Genomic DNA, 27,460 nt, shown 5'->3' on the forward strand with positions numbered 1-27,460 from the left:
TCGAAAAATGTAGGTACCTATGCACATTTTAACAACTTTATTCATAGGTATTCACAGATAAACTAAATAGTCAGTATATTCAAATATTTTAAAACTATTATTTGTAAGAACAAATCAATCCCTCGACAACCGGCAGTCATAAATCAACAAATGACCTACGGTATTTCAAATTGCACAGAATGCAACGTGTCACTGTAGTGAAAAACTTGGATACTGAGTGAAAGGGTGAGTGGGTGCGGCCAGTATTTTAATCTGGGAACAACAGAGTGTATATATACCAAGTTTGCACAGAGTAGTTAACTTAAATAATATACCTATAGACCCACATAAAGAGCAAATACAGAATAGATAGGTATTTTATTCCATTCTTATGTATTTATTATAAATATATAAAATATGTATCGTAAGTACGGTTTAGATCGTCTGTATTTAAGTCCAAACAAAAATATTTGGTATTCAGTGTATAAATTAATGCGACCAAAGTGCTTATTTAGGACTAGGGTTCCGTTGTCATAAACAAATATAATTTAAAACGAACAATGCAATCATTTTAAAAGCACGAACCCTTTTAACGAAAACCAACGTTTCGAAAGTAAACAAAAAAAAATTATTGAAGTGGCACTCTTTAAACTGCATTGTAAATGTCTTGTGCTAAAATCAATAGGCAATATTTATTTCATATACTATATATATCTGAATTTATGTGTTTTAATGCACTTGAAATCGAACAATCGTGTAATTGCGTATATCGTGCCTACTTTTAAATGATCATAAATACTGTTGTTTGTAAATCAAATAGCGTATTTGGATTGTTTACAGTGATAAATCGAATCTGACCACTTGTATATCAGGAGGTTATAATGATTTGAAACCTACTCGTTAACATCATATTAAAATGCTCGATAACTAATAATATGTTATTATTCACATTATTAATAACTTATTGCGTACTTACATCTACTTAATTAAATAATTTATTCCTTGTGTATTTAATTCGTCCCACCAGATAATTTGATTTCACTATAGTCTTCGTCCTTATATAATATGCGGCATGCGCAGTACCGATACATCGGCCATTATTGTTAAATTATCTACAATTTTTTTATTTTCTTAAGAAAATGTTTGCACTCGTCCCAACTCACAACTTCATATAAAATTGTATACATTTGGCCATTTGGGACATAATAATTAGTCGTGACCGATATTATAATGTATAATAATGATATAATGTATTAATAATTTTTCACCGGTATACCAAATATTTAAACATATACAAAACAAATTAATAGAAAATGGTTTGTAAATATTGTTCCAATAACATACTGCACAGATAAATTTATCAAACAGAGAGAAAAATCCGAAAGGACAGTTATTTACCATAAAGCTGAGGTAGACCAGCATAGTACGTCTATATAATTTACTGGAAGAAAAGCATGAAAAGTTTAAATTAAAAAAATGTTAAAATTTAATAACGATATTTTTTGTTTTCTTGAATTTTAATTATACATGCAAACATGGTGCATGGGGTAAAATAGAACAACTCGATTCCTCCGTTGTGTAGTCAGTGATTAAAATTGTTATCTTTACTAAATGCATTTTTAGAATACGTTTTTATCGTGGTAAGAAAAATTATTTTTAATAAGAAATTAGTAATTTAATATTAGTGACATTAGTTGATATGGCATAATATCGATGTTTTCTATTTCCTCTCCTGATGAGATATCTAATGAAAATGTCTACACTATTTTATTACAATATTTTGTTATTTTAGAAATTCTAATAATATTCATTTTTTTATTTAAATAAACACTTGTGTGGTATTTTGTGTAATTAGAAAAAAAGTATGTTTAGGGAATAGAAAAATTTGTTAGGAATCAAATGTCTGTTTCTTTGTCTTTACCCCAATGTGTAGATAAGATGCTATACGATGGAGCAAATAACATGTTTTTATTACAACAACGCAATTGAAATGATTTAAAGTTAATTTAATTTAGTTTAAAACTTAGAAACTTTAACTTATCTTAAATTAGATGGCTCGCGAAATTTTCAATTTCAAAAGTTATTAAAATTCACTTGGAAAATTCGTTAATGAACATAATTGAAAAGCGTTTCTGTGTATTGTTTGCAGGTTACCAACAAAAAAATATCCAGTATTATAGATTTGAAGTTGTCCAACGATTTTAGAGTAAATTGCTTCACACGGAGCTCAGCTACATGTCAGATTTTTTAAAAGTGAATTTTTTGAAATAAAAGTATTAATTAAATCTAAAAATTCAGTCACTTGCAAATATCATACACCTATTCTAACGTCCCCCAAGATCTGTTTTTAGATTTACGACGATGAATGCGATCGGTCCGCAACGTTAGGTCTATTGTTGTATGTGCGTGTGTGTGTGTGTGTGTGTGTGTGTGTGTGTGTGTGTGTGTGTGTGTGTGTGTGTGTGTGAATAAATATATTTTATACCTATATATTATTATTACATACATACCTGCCTACAAGTACAAAATCACTTTAATAATATGTATATAATATATGACATGTATGTAGAGGGATTTGCCGCCGACGCCGCCGCCGCAACACGACGTCGATTGTGGTGGGGAGGGGGTAGGTCTCGTGTACAGACTCCGCGCGCCCATATGACCACTCGCGCGCGGTATACCAGTTCGAACCAGACGTCCGCGTGTTCCAGTGGTCCGCTGGCGTTCACGACCTATCCGTCTTATTACATTATTATTAATATATCAATTTTGAACACACCGACCGTGACTCTTTATACTATTCTTTACGACCGAACGCTTATTTAATAATAATATTATTATTATTATTATTATAATTATTACTTGCATTATTTTTTTTTTTCACATTTATATTCGGCGATCTGCAACGCGTATACAGTTGTCAACTTTGATTTAAAATAATTTTATACGATAGCAAAAGTGCGCCGTTTTTTGTTTTTTTTTTTTGGTTTTATTCCATCCCGAAGATATTCCGATTTTCAACTACACCTGACCGTTGCGACACGCCACGAGCACGTGCCTGTTTTCCGGATGCTTAAATGAGAACCATCGCTCACACATGGATATCACGCAAGTAAGCAGTTCGTCTGATGAGAAATATTATATATTTTATTATAAACTTACCCTATTGTGAAATAATATGAATACATATAGTACATAAAATAATAGGTACGTTTCCGCGAGATTGATTAGCTCAATAAGTTGAGACTTTAGATTTTTAGAAAACGCTGTGAATTCAATTCGGTTTTAATTTCTAGAGGATAATTTTCCAACCTTAGATAGGTATAGGAATTGTATGACATAATATAAGTAATCCATGAATATTAGGTCCTAATATTTTTTCCTCAATTATAACTTTTGTCTGTATTCATTTTTTAGGAACGATAATGATAGTTCTAAATAATAAATACGTACAGCTATTATATATTCTTTCGACATTGTTTATACTTAATTGTATTATTACAGAATATTATAACGGTGGTTTGAAAAACATTAATTATGATAATATGTTCTGAAATTACAAATTTGTTTCGAGAAATTTCGAGAAAAAATAGCCGACAATCGTACCATAATATGCTTATTCTTTATATATTGTTAAAACGTTAACAATAAAATTACTATCTATCATAATAATTATGCTTTTTACTGTTAATTTTATCTGTAAATATATTATTATTTTATGTTATACACGCGATGACATAAAATGTCAGAATTATCGGCTAACAACTTGTACAAAATTGTATTTATACCATTTTTTTATACTTGCATTGTACAAAAATATTTTACAATAATAAAAATATACTTCTGTTTAAATTAGAATGTTTTTAAAATGACAACTTAATTTTTTTACGCTCATACTATATTATATTATTTGTAGGTATGTATTATACATGATTTTTCTGAACTAGTGCAATACATATATATCATACAGATTGACTACTGATATTTTATTTAAAATATTGTTGTTGTTTCTATTATGATTTTTTATTATTTTTAATATTTTGGGTATGAAGAAAAATATATGTATGTCTAGTATCAATTAAGTAATTGTATGTGTATGTTTTTTGACAACTTAATTTGTAAGAGTAATTTTTGGTCATTGGATAATCTTTGGGTATAATGTAAGACACAGAAATACTTATATTTCTGTACATTAGACATACTCTGGCATGTAAAATGTTTTTATATGTTTTTTCTTAACTTAACGGAAAAATCGAAATCGTTTGATATAGGTTTTAATCCTTATTTTTCATAGTATTCTTTACCTATTGACTAATTAAAATTGAAAAAAACCAATGTTATTGGTCGTATATAAATTATTTATATCAAATATTATTGTCAGATGATACATTAATACAGAAGATAACATTTGTAATTTACTTCCAATTTTCGTTAGGGTGATTTATAAGTTCCGATATAATAATATTTGTTTACATTAGAATAATAATAAAAGTGCAAGCACATTAATGTATACATATTACGTATAATATAGAATAATAAAGTTATAATATGTTAGTGAAAAAAACTAAACAATCGTGAGAAAATCCTTTTAAAAAAATGTTTATAATCTTTCTCATAATAGTTACCTGTAATTGGCCAATAGTAATACAACTATTTAGTCTTTTAACATTATTTTCCTATCGTGTTTATTAATTATTATTTTTAAATCAGTATGCATTTTGTTTTAAATATTGAATACCTATTAAATGCACTAGCGTGGTTATACAAAAATATATGTACTTTATGTAATAGGCATTACGTCTATAGGAATCATATCGAACATTAATTATTTCGATCTCAGCGATATGAATATAATACTAGTGTTTTTAATATTTTATAATATAGTACCTATGAGAAATGGTATTTTTTTCTAACTATAAATATATCAGAATATACAGGTAAATCATTTTTAGACGAGGAGGGAAGTCGGCGCCGCCAATATGGCATACTTTTACTTAATATATATTATACATACAATGCCTATAATATACTTATGATTTTATTATTATTACAACCATATCGTCTTCAATAACTTGGTAGATTATTTATCGCGTATGTCGTACAATATTATAGTACGTAGCTGGTAAATCGGGACGACGTATACGCGTATAATACTCGTACTATATTATATTTTATTATTATTAGGTATGTAGAGTGGTTGTGTTTTTTAAAAATAACGTTGGCGCGTCTCAAAGAGATCCCGCGGACGTCGTGACGGAACGGTATTACGCCGGGGGGATGGGGGAGGGGACCGAAGGATGGAAGCGTCATATCAAAGAGTCGGCAGCGGCGTCGTCTCCACGACGGGGCGCCGCCGGTTCCGGGCGGCCGGCGGAAGTGCGTGCGGCGCGCACTCGCTCTCTCTCCCCTTCACCTCTTCTCACGTGCTTATCGCCTGCAGCTCGTATGCTGTTTTTTTTCGTTCATCGCAAAACGTCGCGGAATCTAAAAGCGCATTCGTTTCCCTCCAAAAATCCGTGCTCGGCCCATTTTCACCGAAAATTAACACGCGCCGCGAGAGGTTCGGTGTAATAATAATAATAATAATATACGAGACACGGATGATGACGGTTAAAGCGACTGTATAACATGAAATACATCGTGCGCGTAGGGCACTGCGCGCGCGCGGCACTCTTGACGACAATCCGCTTGTCGCGCCCGCCAGCAGCACCGCACGCTCGTATTATACACATTATTATTATTATAATAACACACACTCACACACACACGCGCGCGCGTGTATTATATATTTATAAGTTAAGATCTATATAATATATATTATAAAGATCTATATATACATATATTATATATAAAGATCTTTACGGTGAACCGCCGCCGCCGGGCCGCGCGTCACGGTACAAATTATGTCCGGGGCCGAGGAGATACGCGTCCGTCGTATAATACACATATTATTTATAATATATATATATATATAAGTATCCAACCGGCCCCGCTAACACAACACACACACACACACACACACGCTGTCAACCGGTTTTCGGGCCAGAGGCAACGCGCTCGGGATCAAAAGCGCCGCCACCGACACACACACACATACACATACACGCATATATAAGATAACAGATATATCCGACGCGCCAACGCCACACAAACGCCGCCGCTCTTCTTCCTTTTTACTACTTATTATTGTTGTTATTATTATTATTATTATTGTTATTATTATTATTATCATTATTACTAATACTATTATTATTATTATTATTATTATTATTAATAATATTATTATAATCCGGCAACCGCTGTAGAAAGTCGAAAAACTATATTTACGCGCGCAACCGTCCGCCCAACAGAGTAATACTTATTAGTTATTACAATAAGTTACCGAGACACAGAAAAACGCTTTAACGTAGATCGATGTATATAATATAATATTGTTGTTACGACTAGCCAAGTATGTACATGATAATGATTATATTATTACATACCTAGTCTCAATGGACTCTTCAGTCGTCGTCACATTATTCGTTATCGTCTCGAGTTGGATGCGAACTTCGACGACCTACGATTTCTAACCACAATTGTATATTAGTAGGTATAGAGGTACTCGATGTTTGATTGTGAATTGCTAAATTATTGCGCCCGTACGTCGTGTACTTATACACGTATAAGGTATATGAATTACGAAGCTTGTGCCTAATCAAAACCTCACCATGCGTACACGTCGTGTATTTTATGTATTTATATTATTATTTATTACTGTACAATGTGTTCTAAAAGTTAGAAAATGTGTTATCCAAAGTATTATACGTATACGAATTCCAGTAGTTTTTAAACACCCTGTAAACACGAGTATGCGTTTCATAACGTAATTTTAAAACAATGTAATGTAATCGAATATTTGTTTCAAAACCGTATATTCGTAGTATCCGAGGACTCCCGACTACTGGAAACTCGATCTGCACGTCTTATGAACCATCGCGCGAATAGTCCAATGCCAAGATGCAGTAACATAAAATAGTATAAGTACAAAAACCGAACTGAAAAAACGATTAATAAAATGGAGAGCCCGGTGTCAAAATGTGATTTATAAATTTTGTCGTGACACGCATGACGCATGATCAAACAGTAAAAAAGTAATCGTTTCTACATCGTTAATTGTTATGGCCAAAAACTAATTTCGCTGTCATTCAAATGCAGTCCTTTATTACATTAGTATATACTAGACAGCCGAGAATCGAGATGCATAATGAACAATTTACATCCGAAATTCCCTATCAAAGGATTGAAACCAGTTCTCGAGCAGTAAACATTATATAATTATACGTATAGTCTGACGGTATAAAGTTGCAAAATATAGACTTGCGGATGTATACCTACCTACTGCAGAGTATGATACGCGTTATTGGTACCTGCAGTAGGTATATGGTCTTTTTGCAGCGTACATACATACTTAGGTGTAGGTACATCGGTCACGTCAAGGCCTGAATAATGATGTGATATTGCACGCGTTAAATGTGTCGCGTTTATATTGTAAGGGCTGACAAGTCTGTGACCATAACACGATTACATTATACTATGATAATATCTGCTTTGCACGATTAATCGCTCGATATTCTGCAGTCGTCCGTACAATAATATTACCTGCCTACCTGAAATTTGATCGATTTTATACAGACGCTGCTCTAGCTATACATATCATTGTTGTGTACACCACGAACACGCGTATAAACGTATAATAATAATATTGTTTTTATTCGTGTACACGTCGTCGTCGGTCGGCGGTGTCTGATGCGTTTTCCTCGGGTTTTCGTGTGTCAGTTGTGTATTGCACGGGCGTGTGTGTGTGTGCGCGCGCGCGCGCGTACGCGTAATGAGACGACGGACAGCGTGCGTTCACCGGGCGGGGGCGTGTCGTGGGGTCCGGGGGGTCCTCTATTAGCCTCCGCGTCCGCGGGGTTAGCGGGAGATCTAAATTTCCTTTGATGTGAGCCGACATCGCCGCCGCCGCCGCCGCCGCCGTTCTGTTCGTCCGACCGGCTGCTGCCGGTGCTGCTGTTGCTCTATAGTCACCGGCCGCTCGCTCTTTTCTCCGTGCACCTATATCATATATACATAAATGTTATACAGGTGGTACTGTGTTATCGTCGCACGGTGCCACGGTTTGTGAGGCCGACCACTGCACATGACTATATTTGGCGGTTTCCCGCGAGATCGAGTCAATCGGCGCGGCGGATCCTTTTTCACCGCGGTGACTGTACGGGGGCCCAGGTGCTGCAGAATTTTCGAAATATCATTTTAAATTATTGCGACGTCCGAAACGATTCCAACACCTCCGCCGCGTTGTACACCACCCGTACCGTACGCAGGATTTTATTTCGGTTGTAGTGTCTTACCCGAGGTTAATCACGGTCCAACGGGAGAGGCGGGTTCGTCACGTTTACATTATTTGTTTACACCATTTTTTACACTGTCTATTAAAATGACTAACAATTAATCTACTATGCGTATTGATTATGGCGGTGTATAAGATTTTTTGTACAAGGAAGAAATTTCAATGGGGCTAGAAGTTAGAAGCCCCTGCCCCTGCGTATGCCACTATCACCTACAACACCACAATACACCTATGTCTATACACTGCGCAAGACGTTATTATCATATATATTCCGTCAATTGTGCGTACTCTTTTCGTGTTTTGAGTGGTGGTTTTCTTCAAAATCGATTTATACCAACACTATTCCACACCTATACATCTCACTAAAGCAGTGTATTTACGTTTTACATATTTTCTATGTATTGTAATAATGTACAATTTAGTAGTACAACAAAACAATCGAGAACCCGGAGGGAGAGGCTGCAAGGCCGCACAACCGTCTCCATATTTCCTTGTATTATAATATTATACAATACATATAATTGTATTGTATATCATATATTATTAGGTACTTATCAGTTACATGCCAACTGAATAATAAAACATATATATATATATATACGCCTGTCTATGATCCGCGCTGCAGTAGATCCCTGCGTTTTATGACGCTTAATCACATAAAATGACCAATGTCTAACACATTTATTGTGTGTGCGCGTACGATTTGTACAATGACACGATTGTCGTCGGCCGCGGATGTGTTACGTTTTGTGTGCATGTGCAGCGTGTCAGCCGTGTGCGTGTGCGAGTGTGTTAATCAGTAGATCGGAACACAATGAAAGACGATTTTCATTCTTCTAGCATAATGTAATAGAATATAATAAATTATTTATTTCTTCGCTGCAGCGCGCTATTATAGTATTATACTGTACGATGAAAGCCTCGCTTTTTTTCGTTTTTTGTTTTTGTGTTATCGTTGTTTATTTCAAGTACTTTTTCTCCCCGGGGGAACGAGAAAATGATATCGCGTCATTCATTAAACACGGCGAGAGAAGAAAGTACAATATACTCGCGAGCGAGCGGTGCCGTGGTGTCGACGACGATGACTAAGGAGGGCGGACGAGCGAACCGTCGGGCGGATGTTGGCGGCAAAATCATAATATTATATTATACTGTTCACAATGGCCGTTGCCCGCCGTTGCAGCCGATGATTAATTATTACCATTATAATTATTTTTATTGTTATAAAATTATATCGAACGAAATGTGTACACAATAATATTGTAGTCGCGAGGGATGGATGACGGGGTGGCGGTCGGGGAGGGGGGTGGGGCATTTTTCATAATTGGAGTAATTATCGGCGTCGGTAAAATATAAAAGAAACGTTACTATTATTATTTATCTCATCCGGCGAACTCGGCGGAAAGCGGTGTATACCTATACTACACACACTTGCACACACACACTTGCCCACACTTGCAGACCTATGTATAATAGGTATATGATATACCTAACTACTCATATTTTTAATAATGCTTTATAGACTCCAGTCCATATATTATAATAATTATTAACAATTATGTTGCATCGTCCGACTCGCGTATCTCCGAAGCCTCGACAACTTTGTTTGTTAATCATCATTATTTAACGCACATGTGTGTGCGTATTTAATTGTTATATGTATATATAAATTAATAGGTATACAATATTGTTGTTGTTGTTGTTGTTATACGGATATGTTTTCGCCTTCCGCCGAGCAATGCGAGCACTGCAGCTGCACCGCGCGAGTATAGCATCATATTATTTATCGGACGTTTTTTATTTTTTTTTTTTTAACCGTAAATTTAACGGTGCAGCAATCCTATCGCGCGGCGTGTAATATAGTTGTACAAAAAACTATTTAAAAAATGTCAGTAGGTAGGTAGGTATACACAATAACGTGTATATAGAGGTATACGCGCATTGGCCGCGGCTGCGATCGTCCAGAGGTAAAAGATCAAAGAAATGTATAAATATTATAGACAATACGCGTACATGTTGTAAATAACGCGCGCGATAATAAATATCAGGTAAACAGAACGATAATTAATAATATACATTACGCATTCGGATCCAGCGCGCGCGCACGCGCTCATTATTCTCAGTGCATAATAAAAATATAAGATATAGACACATATATAATATAATATAGGCTGCAGGTATGCGCGGACCGATGTGTATAATATATGTACGCGCTCACTGGTCAAACGGCCAATTATAATAATATCATTTAATTTTTATGAAATATTATAATTCGATTTATGGTTTGTACTTTGTTGTACCCACCAAAAACCGTTTCGAGAATGCGCCACTTGTGCTTCGAAAACCGTTTGAAAATAAATTAAACAATCGGACAATGTACATATTATTATATATAAAAAATATGGGTGCATCAATCATGTACCGGATTTATTACGCACCGGAGTTGGATGACTTACCCCCAATAAGATTATTATACCTTCGCGTGTATTTCATCACGCAGTGGATATAATATCATTAATATGTAATTATTATATTTCGTAATCGTCGGTATGATTCGGAAATGACAATGAGGAAAAAAAAATTCTCAAATAACTTCTGTTACGTATGCAGTTGTATTGTCCTATCTCAGTCATACCTAATATGTGCGTTCAACAAACTAACTCCTAAAAATCACTGTTTGAACCTCGACGTCGTCGCAGTAGCCACTCGAAAAAACGAAATGTTTGTGTAAATATTTGTAGATACGTGTCGAGATTTGAAAAAAAAAAATAGTAAACAATGTATTTTACGTGGCTTCAGCTCCTACCGGTCTATAATTACCTGCGAATAGAGGAATTTTTTCCCACAGTATATTTTTGATGATTGATAACTTTTTATCATCTCATAGCTAATAAAACGGCCAAGCGGCGCATCTTATTATTATATATAAATCACGTCGATCTCAGTTTGCTTATAGTCTGTTCGATATTACGATAACATAATAATAAATATTAAATATATTGGGTCACATACTCTCGTGTTATATGCTCGGGGAAAGAACTTGTCGAGGCCACGAATTTGGCGTTACGGGAGCCTAGGGCGACGACTACGAAGACGACGGCGGTGTACTGTTATAATATTATACATAGCATACGACTGTTTTATAATATAGCATATTATACAGATAATTCGTTACTAGCAATAATAATAATAATAATAATAACGTTAAAATACCTTACCTAGACTGTTTTTTTTTATTATTATTATTTATTTATTCTGATTGATGACCGTCGTCCGTACGTCCGAGCCGATACGAATCTCCGAGGGAAACGGAAAGTGTGTATGCGGCCAGGCGGCGGCGCGGCGACGGCACATATAAACGAACCGGCTGATGCGTGCGAGTGTGCAGGGCTTTTTGTCTGTAGAGATTTTTTTTCTTTTCCTCCTTGTCGGCGACCGCTATAGACTAAAGTATATACTTCTCGCTATATACATTTATGTGTACGTATATACGACATACGTGCTGTGTACCGCAGAGTATCGTATATATATATATATATATATATATATATATACGTGTGTGTATTATACATTTATATTTATATACTATTATACTATTATTGTTATTATTATTCTTATAACTGCATCAGCCGGCATGTCTATTATAATCTATCTATATAGGTGTATACACATGCATTATGTGAGACGCATAATATGATATTTCGATTCCGCGTGTTAAATTATAAAGGGGTACCTGTGTATAATGGTGTGCAGGTATATTATATACATAAGTAATAATAATAATAATAATAATAGGTATAGGTACTGGTGCGCGCGATCGGAGAACAACAATAACCTTCCGACTATACGACTGCAGAACTGCATGTGCACGATCTGAAAATCGGCTTTTTCGAAATTCTCAAACTCGCAGACGTAGTCGATCACGCGGGAACTGGTAATAATATAAAATAATATTGTAATTATTGTTAATTCGTTCGACTTTTCGCCGATATTTTACTGTGAAATGCGATCAGCGGTCCAAGACCCTGGGTGTCATTTCACGCACCACATTTTTCTGCCAATATTTCATCCCCTCGACGCTATATGTGGGTGTTTAACATTTTTGTCGAAGATGCCACTAACCCCTTCCCCCCATCACACCCTGTGAGATAGTACTTGTCGCTGATATTTTACCTTCTACGCAAGCATAGTGTTGGGAGTTGAACAGCAGGAGCAGCTATCATCACCGCCGTGTTCGAAGTGAAATCGTCGGATATTAACATAATATTATTATATTGCGTATCCAACCCCCCTCCCCGCCACCGCACTTGTTCCAAACCACTTTGAACCAGGATCGCTACACCGATGACCGCATTTAAAACATACATATTATAATGATATAATAATATCACGAGGTAATATATAATAATATATATATATATATATATATATATATGTACAATAAAATATGTTAAAATATATAATACATAATATATATATATATAGGTACACGCGTTCACATTATAATAAGGTTTTGTCGGCGGCCGCTTTGACGGGCTCTCCGGCTCGAAACGGTTTCCCGAAAATATTCGTTTGACGCGGTCCGCTGAGGCGGTGCGTATATGAATGTGTGTGTGCGTGTGTGTGTCTTGTATACATCAATAACGCCCGCGCGATCGACACGATATCGTGTGCGTGGAGGACCGCGATCGTTAACAACAATAATAATAATTATAATCGTTTTCGGGTCGTCGAGGGTCGCGCGCCTTTGCGCGTGCCGAATCTCGGGCGTCGTGTTACACGTCGCGCCGCACAACGCGAGATTCTGTGTGCCGCACATTCCGACGGATTATTATTTCGTGTACCTACCTACCTATAGTATTTCGCGTTTGGCCCGAGTCCATCATCACGCACACACACACACACACACACTCACGCACACGCACGCACAACCGATTTTATCGAGAAAATTTCGACATTGAAACATCAACAGGTCTCCGAGCGTGGTTTTTTTTCATCATGTGATTCTCGATGAAACATTTTTCGAATATCTGCAATGATGAGTGCCTACAACCTACTCGGTGTCTCCGTTATAACTCATCATGTGTATGGGTATGTGAGTGTTATGCAGAACAGGTCAGTTATTTATACCTGTTGCAGGTGTGCGTATACATTGTATTCATAAACGTAATTAGTGAGGGTGCTTAGGATTGAAGAGGTATTTCGAGTTTTACATAATTTTTTTCAAATATGTCTTATAAAATTTAGTATTTGATTCAAATCTACTTTTTATCGATAAAATTATTATAACCGATAAGTTATATTGATTTTATTAGAATTATATTGTATACACTTACTAGATATTCTGTATGAGCATAAACAATTATTGTAATGTTTCTAATTTTCTATATTAAATATGATATTTTGATCATTATAATATTGTTGTTGTGACATTGGCTTAATTTGAATCTCTAGAAAATATTCACATTTATGAGTGAATCTATATATGTATAGATATGCATATATTTACCGCGTTTGTTCGACGGCTTGACGAAAAATTAAATAAAAACAATATTATTATTATTATAGTATTGAAAGTGGCTCCGAATAAGTGGAGGATATATCAACATTTCAAAAAATACTCCAAGTACGTTTTGTTCACTCATAAAAATACATTTGTATTATAATATGACGTGTACCTATGTATATTTGTTAGAAACTTAAAGCAATTAGTTACGTAATTACGTGGTCTTATAAGTTGTGTATAGTGTTGTTTTCGTGAAAACTATAAGCTATATATATATAATTATAATTTATACTCATTGCACATTTTCATCGAGGTATGAATTATTTTGGTAAACATAAGTGAAGATTGACAAATTTAAGCTAATAAAGATTTTTGTTTCACTGAAAGAAACTGATATTCGAGTGTTATATGTATATAGTTAACGGTGGGGTGAGGGGGAGCTGCAGAATATATTGTTATTTTCGCTGCCGATTAACAACATAGTATATAATGTGCAATGTGGTATTTATTCGGACGATGAGTGACCTGAACTAGTTGAACTGAAGACTGACAACCGTGGTATGATGGTATAATGATATAGAATGTAGATGATCCGGAAATCAAGCCAAAAGATCAAATTCGCCGATCAAATTTAATACGATATACATACCCTACTCCGATATGATCACGAGGCTTTGAATTTGGACTACTCCGGGGCGGATTTGAGCACAACAGACCATCGCTGCAGCGTGTTATGGAGACTCGCCATTAGGTCGCGGCGTCGTAGGTAGTGCTTCAGCAGCCGAAGACGGTCGAACCAATAGACGGCCGATATAATTATGTCATCACGAATCCGCGGAATACCTATAACACAAGAAAACCGGATTTGTCCATTTCCTCGATTTCCCGCGGCTAGTCGCTGGTCGCCGTCAGCGGCCGCTCGGGGGCGTTTATCGTCGCGCATATATTTTTTTATATTTTTTAAACGTCGGAAAAAGAAACAGCCGTCGCTGTCGCGCGGCTCGCGCTCCGGCGTCGTACTCATGCGCGCGCGTTATATATAATCCGTACACGTATATACTCATATATACATCACACGCACTCCGATAGTACAGCATACAAGTACATACGCACATATACATGTATACATATATATATATGTATATATGTATTATGTATACGGTATATATACTTGCAGCGTGCGTGTGGACCGTGGAGGGCACAGCTGTCAGGCGGCGGAACATCAAAGGCGCGCGGCGACCCCTGCGGGCGCGTTCGTATTTTGTTTACATAGGCGGCACGCATTCAAAGGCGGCGAACCAATTGTGATTTTGCACGTCCGAAAGGAGCCGGCGGCCGCCGCCGCCGCCAACGGTGTACGCATACGCGCGCGGGCGCGAGCGCGTATATTTATTGTTCTTTATATATTACACACACAGGCGCACACACATATATGACGATCATATTAACCATTATATTTCTCTCTCTTCCATACGCTGGGCCGTCCGTTTTTTTTTTCCAGCTCTTTTTCCCATCGCACCCTGCACGCCACACGCACGCACACAATAAAAGGAGATTTTCTTCCCGCACGCATAATAATAATAATAATTATTATATATAATATGCCCACGTCCCACATTATATTCTTTTGTATTTATATATATATTATGTTATATATAGGTAGGTAGGCACATATTATACAATATGTATAATAAAATGTTATATCGAACCGTTTATACGCCTCGCGCATAATATTATATAAAACGCCGCGCAGTGCCGACGTCACATTACAATATTATCGACGGTATAATATCGTCAGAATACTGTATTATAATATACGTGACCGCGTATACAACAGCGTCTCGCTTTTATCTGTGCCTATACATATTTATTGTGTTTCGTGTCTCACATAATATGGTACGTCATAACCGCGAGTTGTTATACCGTGGTATAGTCAGATACGCCCTCGCTTCTGTCACGCCACTACACCTAGGTACTATAATATATTATTGTGTACCTGTACGTCGGACTTCGATGTAACATGTCCCGTAATACCCTTCGCCTTCGAGACCGTGGGCATCCGAGCAAGGATGAGGCCGAAATCGAAATCACCGCGGGTCCATTGATGTACGTCGTGCTCATACTTAACCGGATTGTCTACTTAAGAGTCGTGGCCACCGCGGTTTCCACACCGATGGTCGAGGGCCTGGTACTGCGTGGTACCTAATATATCTTCCCATCATATTATCCGCCGGGGTTACCAGGTCTGCAAAGTGCATACGATGTATACATGCGCACAAGTCACATGACGTCTACACAGACATGAATAAGAAAGGTACGCGCGATGTGTATGCTTACGGTTTATACCAAAGTATACCGTAGGTATATACCACGGTGTAAGTATACAGTCGTTATGCGCGCGTATAAATACAATGTCGTTTGTGGATGTGCGTGTGCTGCAGGATCGACGGAGAGTGTGAAATCGACATCGTGTGTGTGTGTGTGTGTGTGTGTGTAGTAGAATAAAATATAATGTACTTACGTATTATTCGTAGAAGACGCATGAGATTTTCGTGAACTGCGCGGGGAACGGCCGTGAAGTCGTTTAGTGCAATCATAATGCGCCTATATTGGTACACCACTAGGTCGTCTATTTAATCTCTTCTTCGCTTTCTACACCGAAACGTATCTTATAGTTGTCGCGAAGACTGGCGTCGCCTGCTAACACTTTCTTCTCGTCCGATGCTCTCCGTGATATGATGATCCATGTATTATACCACGAGTGTTTATGTTCATATTTAGATATGCGTGTGTATCGTGTACAGAGATCACAGGGTTACAGGGTCCGGAGGCGGGAAATGGGTAAAAGTTGGAGGTGCAGAGGCGACCAACACTGTATATGATTTTACTTCATATGAATATTCCTATTCCCGGTATACATCATACGAATTTTCGGGTCTCGCGCGTGTAAGTATGTCGAGTGTGTTGAGTATGTTTCGTTTTAAATCCGATGTCGCACATAAACTGTCGGCGGCTTGAAGGGCGATTTAAACGGTTCCCGATCGCCGTCGACCCCACATCGTCCGTTCGACACGCCGTAAACTTCATAATAATAATAATAATAATGTACGCTTGCCTGAGATCCTATGTGCGCGCGCAGGCGTTTCGAATGTGATCACGCCGCGGGGAGGCGCCGATGTCCTCGAAGATCACGAACCGTGACAAAACGCGATGGCGAAAACCACCCGCGCTTACGGCTCCGCATCGAATCGTCCAAACGCGCCGACCCGGCGTTCTCTGGGCTCGTCCGAAACAATAAAAATCCGTTGTATGTAATACATTATATACCGTTCGGACGACAGTACAGAGATGACTACTATATTATTATTTATTATTGTCGTCTGAATGTTTGATCTGTACACATAATACATATACCTATGACCGTGCATTGTGCGCAGTACCGTGGGTATTATTATTTCGTAATAAATGTTTTATGTATAATGTTGTCGGTGTGCACACCAGAGACCGAAGTGCCACACGAGATCGAAATTTATGACAGATCCCGCATACAAGTGCAATACAATTTATGATGGTCAAACGTTTGATTCTTCAAATGGAATTTTTTTTTTTAAATCTATAAAATGTTCATAGTACCTGTAATATGCTATACCTGTAAAACGCAATCACGTATATTCGATGTTCAAACTTCAAACAAATTCTAGTCACAAACACTTCATAACGGTGTAGTCGTAATTTCAATGCAGCTCGTATCTTTCTATAATTAATATTAGTGAAACATTGATTGCTATATCCTTTAATGCTTTAAATGGAAAATACTACTTGTGTTGCACATTTTTTTAGTTAAAAGTTTGTCTTTAATAACCAAGTATTAAAACCACGAGACAATATAATTATTAGTATAGTAATTATTAATAATAAAGCCAGTACTAAATAATAATTTATAGTCTTATTATAGATATTTTACATTATATACATATACACAGTAATATTGTGAGTAAGTTGTATCGTGCACCTGTATGTATAACTCTGCAAAAGGTACAGTGCGCGATATTATAATTTTTGGTTTTTTTTTTTTTTTAACACTTTTATACAGTTTATTCATATTTCATTACTATTACAGACTACGAATTATACATTTATACCTAACCATTAATAATTTAAATATATGAACCTGAGAGTGGACAGGGCTATTTAACTATTGTCTAATATTAACATAATATCCATTTATATATTATACCAATGGCTCACTTACTGATGCGAACAATAGATTTCAAACAACGGTCAACTACAAAGTGTACTGAATAATATGTGTCACCTTAAAAGTTGTCATTACAACGCATTTTACATAGCCACCACTATCTCGGCAAGACCATATAAATGGGTCCTGCGAAGAATTTTGCCAGACAATTTTTAAGTAAGGAATAGGTAAGACACTAGGGTGATAGATCGTAAGTCGTACCACCGCTCACTATAGTCTTGGCGTTTGGTTGTAAACTTGTAACGCCGCTCAAAAATCTTAGAAACTGTAAAGTGAACATAAGCAATATGACTAATATAAGCACTGTGGCTAGGGCCCACGAGATTTTCAAAATATTTTATCCTCCAAATTGTGGAAAAGCGCAACGTAATGACTTGATTCGAGCCTGCTTACATTATGCACGCATTGCTTAAAAAAATTGTTAAACAAACACTCACCATATTATTATCTATTTACAAGCAACCAGTGTTCATATTTTAACGTTGAAAACGAACAAACAAACGCAACAAAGTAAATCGTTGAATATTTGTATGCTATTCGTATCATCCCGAGTAATATTAATATAGTTTAATTAGTAATATTAATAGAGATTGAGTAAAATAACTGGAGATGAACAAATATATTTTCATCTGGAGTAATTTTTTATTATTTTTTTTTTACACTGCAGCAGGCGTCAAAGTTACGTTTGAAATACTAATAAAATATTCGAAAGAGTGCAAATATGTATATATATATTATATATACTCATTAACTTACGCACTCGAGGTATCCGTTTTCACGTCACCCACATATAGTAAATTGTGTTTATTATGTTATATTTTTTACGGGAGCATAGTCGTAACACGCTTTTGTAAAAAAGAAAATAAAAAAAAAGGTTTATTACGTCGCTTTCCACTCGAGAAGAAAAAGTAACAATAAAGCTTGTACAGTGCACACGACATATTATATTTCTCTTATTTTTCATGACCTGCCACGGGTACAAAATATACTGCAGAGTGCAGATATACGTGTACCTATTTAATATATTATATTAAAGTGTTGTCTTGACTTTTGACTATGCGCAAACTGCTGCAGTTAAAAGTCTATACTTTTTCAGGCAGTTCAGAATCCCACCTCTGTTTAATTTTGGCTAAAAAAATTCGAGGGTATTATTTTTTTTTTTTATTGTACTTATAACTAGAACAACAACAAAGTGTGAGAGATTGGAATTATTGCTCACAAAATATCACTTTACTTTTATCCGGTGAACACAGTTTATCATAATGCTGTTACTTTCTATACAGTGTTGGTGAATCTCCGGTGTATCTCGTTCTTGGACATTTCACCATTTTACCCGATAACATTGAAAACTGACTACTCGTTTGGACACAACGAAATCGCTCATCTCCGCTCATGACAACATAATATATTATATTATAATATATGCACACAGACACAGTACTATTGTGTTTTATTATTATATTTATTGTTGTTATAATATAAAACGGTAAAACGGCTTTCGACTGTGCCCCGCCGACACACACTGGTTTGTGCGTGGTCATTTTTTTTCATCGCGTTTTACGACCTTTCGGCGGGCACATCATTAAACACGCGCCAAAGGACGGACGGGAGGAAAAAGGCTAAAATCATAATCTCTAGGACAATACAAGCACCGCTGCGGCCCTACATATTATATAGTGGCTCCATAAAATTTATTGAACCACATTTTTTTGCGGGACGCTCGGCCGAATGCGTTTCTTTGACGGACATTTGTAGGCACGCAAGGAATTTTGTAATATTCTTGTTTACGTTGAAACCAAAATTTAAAAAAAAAATCTTAAACTGGTATTATAATAATGCGTTTGATTTTACAATAGTGTGCACGTGCACGCGCAGGTACCTATATACATGACGTCCTAGTTTATTATAATATATTTCTTTTGTATCAATTCGTGACGATTTACTGGGGCTATTAACATTAATTGGGTCGTGTACAATACGATCCGTATGCGCCGAAACAGTATCGAATATTTATCAAAGGAGTTCATATTACATTTGTATAGTCGTAGGTACCTATACCTAGCTTAAAATAACAGTTTTCACGAGTGTACAACGAGCTTTGAAAGCGTTATTTTCGTAATATTACAAATTATAATAATGACGTGTTACTATACGTAGGAACCGGAGTGGGCTTGCAGTAAATGTACACCCAGGGCAGCGAAATCCTAAATACGCCACTGCCTATACTCAGCGACCACACTTTTTCAATGTGTATAGTTGGAATTGCATGTAATTTGTCGAGTTTACACGAAGTCGTCTTTACCGTCATTATTATTTTGTAAAACGTTGACGGTTCTGTGTCAAACAAGCCGCATCGAAATTGTTTTTTTTTTTCGTACACAGCGCACTATATTATTTTTCGTAATTTTTTCTCTCTCTGTCTTTCTCTTTCTGGTCCCCAGCCACAGCAGTGACACAAGCCTGTTATTCTATACCTACGTTATATCCATGAATGCGCTTAATGACTTTGGCGGCAAAACGAGCGTTATACACGTTTCGATTATTATTATTATTATTATTATTATTATTATTATTATTTACGTGTATATAGTATATAGTGACTTGGATAGGCCGCCGCCGCCACATACGTGTGTTGTGGTATAGAGTATATTATATATATTATATTATACCTGTATATAGTATAGACGCATAATATGCACGGCGGCGGCGGCGTAGTACACGACGGTGGGCGTTACCTCGGCCGGTCCTGTTTGGTACCCAATTAGCCGCTAAATTACGATCTCCCGAGTCTGCTACTGAATTTAACACGACACAATGTACCGGGAGCGCTTAAAAATCGAATGGTTTTTTTTCTCCTCTTCGTTTTTCTTCTACCTCCTGCTCGTTCCACCTCCACCGCCACCACCACCTTCTCGTCATCGTCGCCGCCACCGCCGCCGTCTTGCGGTGGTATTCTCGCTCCTACCTAATTCGTTCGGAATCGGTTGTAAATTACACCCTTTGAAGTATCCGCCGGTGTGCGGCCGTGTGTATGGCCGCTATAATATAATATACGCTGCGTATATATATTGTACTATTGCAGCTATACCTATATATAGTGTATACGTACAGTGTAATACGACGACGATTTCGGGTTTCCACGTGCAGGGCTGCCGCCGCCATAGAGTCCGCGCAGCACCCGCGATTAGAGTGACTTGGGAGTTAAGAATTATGCGTTTTCGTATATTTTCGTTTTTCGGGTATCCAAACGAGCCGTATTTTTTTTTCTTTAACGGTTTTGCGGCACCTATATATGTTATAACACATTAACACGGTAATTTGTATACGCTCGACAATCTCACACGACGCATTCACATCACTGCACACGTGTTCTGTACACGATAAATCACGACAGTGTTTACGGTAGAGTCCTTCGACGCTCGTGGATTATAAGAAAAAAATCCAGGCCACTTCTAGGAATCGTAGTGGTCAATATGAAATAACAACCCCAATTGAAAAAAAAAATACAAAAAGGTTCGAAACGGGTTAACATTAAAAGTTAATAGAACTAAACGATATAATGGAATTTCAAAAAGAAAAAAATTTAGTGTCGAGTTTCAAAGAAAATAATATCTTATATTATATTACTATTATGGAAGTACTCATCGAGTGTATAGTATATAGTATTATATTATGTGCAGTATAAGCAACGTATTATTACGGTTAACGTTCGAGCAATTTTTCAAAGAATGTTTTTACTAAAAACATAAAATATATAATAATATATAAAACACTGCTATAATATGTACACGCGCAAACAAAACTCGAACATCATAATAATAGTTTATTTCAGAAACAATAGAACCGCCGTGCACATATAATATAAATTATAATTATATTATACCGTAGAGTATTTTCGAAATGAAAACTCGAAAAAATCGTCTGTAATAACTAATAAGCTGTGTAAAAAATATTTTAACAGAATATGTTTCATACACTTGGCAGTACAGTGGTCACGATAATCTCAAAATTCGATACATTTTATTTCTTTAGATATTGACAGCGAAAAATGTTTTTGATTTTTAAATATTGACGATTTGTATACTTTTACACTATCGCAGTACCTACTTAGATTCTCAAGTGACCTATTTTTTTTCCTATCAAAAACTTCTCATCTTATTCAGAAATAATATGCAGGCATTAAACAGCCTTGGGAATAAGTATTTTCGTGTTGAAAATCTTCTTAAAAATTATAATTACCACGCTGCTGCACACGCGGCCGAAGATGATAATAATAACAAGTTATTATGTTTCGGCTCTATACGTTAAGGATGACTATACAACAACAACAACAAAAACAACGTACGCCTGTAGTTACAATATATAATAAATTATACACTCGACTCGTCTACAATAATATATATATACACATTATTATAATTTACATTATACCTATACAACTGTATACTATCACTATTTTCTAATGGCATAGTTGAAGGGAGTATTTGAGATCTGTATATTGTTTTTTTAAATGTTAGGACGATGGTAATAGGTTGATCAGGGTACGTATATTATAATGAACATTAGGTATAAGCACTAGACAGACTGTCAGCTGAGGGCTGTGTTTGTATTATATAACCGTGAACACTGAGAGCACCCTCGGAGTTTTTCGAATAATAATTGGTAAAGTTCACAACGCCACTGCAGCCGAGTGCAAAGAGCAATACATATTATTATATGGTAACGTGTGTGCCTCTTTATAAGTGGAACGACATTGGGTGGAAAAAAATAACAACAAATGACCGTTTTTGTTTCTGTATTTTTTTATTACATATATATATTGTTTTTTTGTCTTTTAATCGAGCGAGCGCACGCGTGCATGGTTGAAATCACGACGGTGGTAGATACGTATATATTATTATACGACGTTAATGATCACCGGCAGAGATCTATTCGGTGACATTGCGCGCGCGTTTATTATATTATTATGTTGTGCGAGCAGGTTTTTCACTCGTACCGCCGCCACTGCCGCCGGCGGACAAATTACGCGCGTGCACTCGCGCGACCGTCGGTAACGGGAAACGAGGACGACAAATTCCGAAGCGGATGGGGGAAAAAAAACACGAAAACAAGACGAGTGGTGCTCGTATGCACGCGCGAGCAGTTTTTGTTTTCGAACTCAAGGAATAGGCCGCCAAAAGTACTCAGAGTCGCACACTTGATGTCTAAGCGCAAATTTGCACTCCCTCCTCGCCCCATTCTTTGTAGGCGTTTCTAGGGGATGCTCTGGAGCAACCAGTGATTTCTACGATACCCGCTGGCTGCTGCCAACCGATTGATTCACAAATTCCGTTATGATGCCCGCAAAACGATTTACACCGAAGGTATTTCGTCGAAATCAATTAGGTAATTATGTATTTTGCAGCAACTCTCACAACTTCCCCGTCCCTCGATCGTACCCTTCCGTCGAGGTTATATTGATCATAGGACATATAAATATTTAATATTATAATATATAATAATGTACGGCATACAGCCATTGCGGCCTTCTACCTTGTGGCAGATCTAAACTCGATTTTGGGTTGCAAGGGTGAAGGCCGTCTATACGTCCGAAGGTTAGTTGGTACAGTTAATTAATATAAAATGTACGATTTACACGTAGTTGTTTACAAAGTTCAAATACGTGTTTAAAATTCCCACCGGTATAATATCGTAAAGATACTAGGTACTTAAATTATTGCAATCAACTCCGACGTAATTATTTGATGATGATATACGGAAAAGCTCGTTTGAAAACTTACGTTTTAATAATTACCATATAGAACAAACCACAGCGAGATCGGAATTCGAAGACAACTTATAGAGACCAAATCGGGTTCAAAAGTCCCCCCCCTCTGTGAGCCTTTTCTCGGGTTCTAGCGAGATCCCAAGTGGGCCACTTCGAGACATTGTCATAATATTGCTCCTGCGTCCAGCCGCGCGCGGTAATACAATATTACGGCTCATTCAAGAGTCGCTGTGGCGCCACTGCAAAGCATTATGTCGCGCGCTTATAAAACGCAGTACATGCAGAACCCGCGCCGAGAACAAGCGCGCGCGACGACGACCGACGACGATTCGTTTAGGCGTGTAATTAACGGCGGCAGCGGCGGCGCGTCACGGACCCGCGGAGGTCGCGGCGTTTACCTCTGATGTTTTGCCGCCCGAGCGGGGTCACGCCGCCGCTCCAACACGATATGTATATAATAATATTATTATACTTACGCCGTCGCCGACACCGCAAACACATTCGTGTAATATAGCACGCGCGTACGACATGATAATATCGTAATAAATCACATTTTAAGTAGGATTTATCGTACTTGTTGCAATGCGTGCAGCCGCAGAGGATTGTTGAAAAAATTCTCATCTCGTATACGATTCCGGATATCTTATATATTATGTTCTTATTTACTAACCTGCCAGATTATTATTCAACCGAATTCCTATCATAATATATTATTCGTTTCGTTAGCGATCCACCTGACGTATAGGCTATATATACCCGGCCGAGCGATCGGATACTGTGTATTTACCTGCGCTGTAGCGACAGCCCGATGTACCGCGATATACCACGACCACGGTGCGCAGCGACGGGACGGCACGGGCAGGACGTATACCGCGGTGGTGGTATTCGTGTCGTGTATGACCGGCGCCTGCCGCGCAATGACCGCGGTACAATGGTAAATACGCAGCATCGCGAAAAGAAAGACAAAAAATAAATCGAATTTTTCCGATACGCGACCGTTCCGTTTGTGTCCGTTGGCTGTTTTTTTCATCATTTATACATATATAGAGGTACCCATATTCTTTGCATTCCACACGAATCGTTTACCCCTCTGGCCGTCGTCGTCGTCGCGCATATTCTGCAGCAGCAGTGTCGTGTCGGTTGAACCGCTCATCGTCGTCGGTCGAGTATGAAAAAAATTTTTTACGATAAACAAATCACGCGAACACGTATTACTTGCACACTATGCACAACTGTTGATCGCAGTATGTATAAAATATGGGTATTAATATTATAGGTATTTAATTTTAATAACGCGGCTCAAATAATAATCATTTAAACAGTGTGCAAATGTATATACCTGATAATATTATTATACAGGTAGGAGGAAGGTACTAGAGCTTTAATTGCGATATTCATCGCGTCGCCCACCCCCGGGGACGAATACACTATATTTATGATGATTTTAAGTTTTTGAAGTACATTTTTTATAAATCACAGCGTCTCGTTGAAGTAGGATATTTGCCGCATACGAATACCTACCACCTGTGCAGTGTTATCACCATTATGAATTTGTTTTAAACGTTTGTACGTGTTTTTTGTTTTCAGATATTACTCTTTTTATCAGCCGTTTTCCTAACCTGTGGACTGATCGGCGCCCAAGATGACTCGTCATTGACGTACCGAGTGTCTGCCGAGCGAATTGTACAGGTACGAATTCCTGAGCTATATTTTAAAATAGCAAATCGTCATATTAATATAACTTTTTATATGACCAATGTGTTTTGTATGTGCATACAGGATACCAGTAATTATGTGGAAACCCGGAGTGCGGAGCAAAAGTTTTTGAAAAAGTACATGTTATCTCCTGATGTGACATGCAACGATGGATCTCCAGCAGGGTAAATACCAAGACACTATAAGTGTAATAATCATAGGTATAATCTGGGATAAATTCTTGGGGGGACGGGGGGCAGTCTGTGTTAAAACTAAAATATCTATAAGGTAAGACACTATTGCCTCCTCAGTTAAATGCTCGTACGAATTGATCAGCTCAGAAATGAATATCTAAGTAAGAATTACAAGTTATAATAATTGTGTGTTTCCGTAGGTTTTACGTGCGCCATTCAAACTATAGTAAAACATGGATAGTGTTTCTCGAAGGTAATAAACAGATGGATACTAAAATTGTTAAAATGTATTCAAATTAAAATAATCTTAGTAATCGCGTTGTATTGTATATGATGTATATAAATGTTTTTTCGTTGTTTTAGAGGGCTGGTGTTGTTACGACAAACAAAGTTGCGACGAACGTTGGTCGCGGGCCGAATACCTCATGTCATCGAAAGAATGGCCCGAAACTCGAACAGGTAAGTTATACCCACGCGGTTACAAAGAATTTCATTAAAACTTTACTAAAAAAAAAAATTATTTAACTGCTATTCAGGCGGAGGAATATTGTCCAATAATGCGGCTGAAAATCCTTACTGGTGGCAGGCAAATCACGTGTGAGTACTTACTTTGACTGGTCATGGGTCATTATTGTATAATATTTATGCGAATATGTAAAAAAAAGGAAAAATGAGTAAAAACACATAGCCATTGCTTTAATATTATATGTTTATTTTCAATACCTACCTACAAAATCAATAGGCAATAAAAAAATAATCATATACTATGTATGTGGTTGAATAGAATAATAGAGGAATCGACTAAATTATCTATTTATTTAACTATAACGTTTGTGTGAACTTAAAAAAAAAAAAATTTAAATCTGTAGGACGATTTAAGGGAGGAAAAATGGATTTACTAAAATTAGGCTGTACTTGAAGTAGTTTCAGCTGTAGTACACGATAGATCACATATCATATTAATTGGTGGGGGGGGGGATATTGGAAAGTGATGTCATATTATATAATATGAGTAATATGATAATTGTTCAGTCATTTTCTATATAAATACGAAAGTAATTTGTAATATATTTCAATAGTAAACTAATTTCGCTATGTAATTTATTTTTATATTTCAGTTTCGTGCCGTATTGTACTAGTGATATATGGACAGGTCGGAGAGCAGAACCACAACATGGATCGAAATTCACTTTTATGGGCTCCATAGTGATTAAGCAAGTCATCAGAGAGCTATTAACTATAGGTTTGGCCAATGCCAATGCTCTCATACTCTCTGGAAGCAGGTATTATATTATATTACATTATCTATATATTACCTATAAATCAGCACAACTTTAACAACACGTTATTTTAAAGTTGTATTTCACAAGGAAAACATATAATTTTAACTATTTTATCTGTAAATTATTTACTAATAAATATTTTTTTATTACCCCACATTTATATAAGTATGATTTTTTATAGCATTATAATTATTATCAATAATATTGCAGTATCTGCAGGTAGTATAATATATAAATATGACAGAATGTTATGATTTCGAGATTACATAAATTTCGTTTGGACTCGAAAAAACATTATAATATACAGACCTGGAGTCACATGTTTATTGTTTATGGAGAGTAGCCATGTAATTGATCTCCCCCCACATTTAGTGTAATCTATTAAA

General features: G+C 36.7%; 1 protein-coding gene across 1 annotated transcript in view; it reads left to right on the top strand.

The window, feature by feature from the left end:
- Window positions 1-2,650: 2,650 nt before the first annotated feature.
- LOC111035962 (palmitoleoyl-protein carboxylesterase NOTUM) overlaps window positions 2,651-27,460 on the top strand; it is a 31,181-nt gene continuing 6,371 nt past the window's right edge. Inside the window, exons 1-7 of the mRNA XM_022317806.1 lie at window positions 2,651-3,091; window positions 25,490-25,591; window positions 25,682-25,782; window positions 25,992-26,044; window positions 26,155-26,250; window positions 26,328-26,388; window positions 26,910-27,074. Of these exons, the coding sequence (XP_022173498.1) occupies window positions 3,077-3,091; window positions 25,490-25,591; window positions 25,682-25,782; window positions 25,992-26,044; window positions 26,155-26,250; window positions 26,328-26,388; window positions 26,910-27,074 (593 nt within the window). The 5' untranslated portion in view covers window positions 2,651-3,076. The remainder of the gene's footprint in view (window positions 3,092-25,489; window positions 25,592-25,681; window positions 25,783-25,991; window positions 26,045-26,154; window positions 26,251-26,327; window positions 26,389-26,909; window positions 27,075-27,460) is intronic.

The sequence above is a fragment of the Myzus persicae genome, unplaced genomic scaffold (genome assembly GCF_001856785.1).
Source record: "Myzus persicae strain clone G006 unplaced genomic scaffold, MPER_G0061.0, whole genome shotgun sequence".
NCBI classification, from domain to species: Eukaryota; Metazoa; Arthropoda; class Insecta; order Hemiptera; family Aphididae; genus Myzus; species Myzus persicae.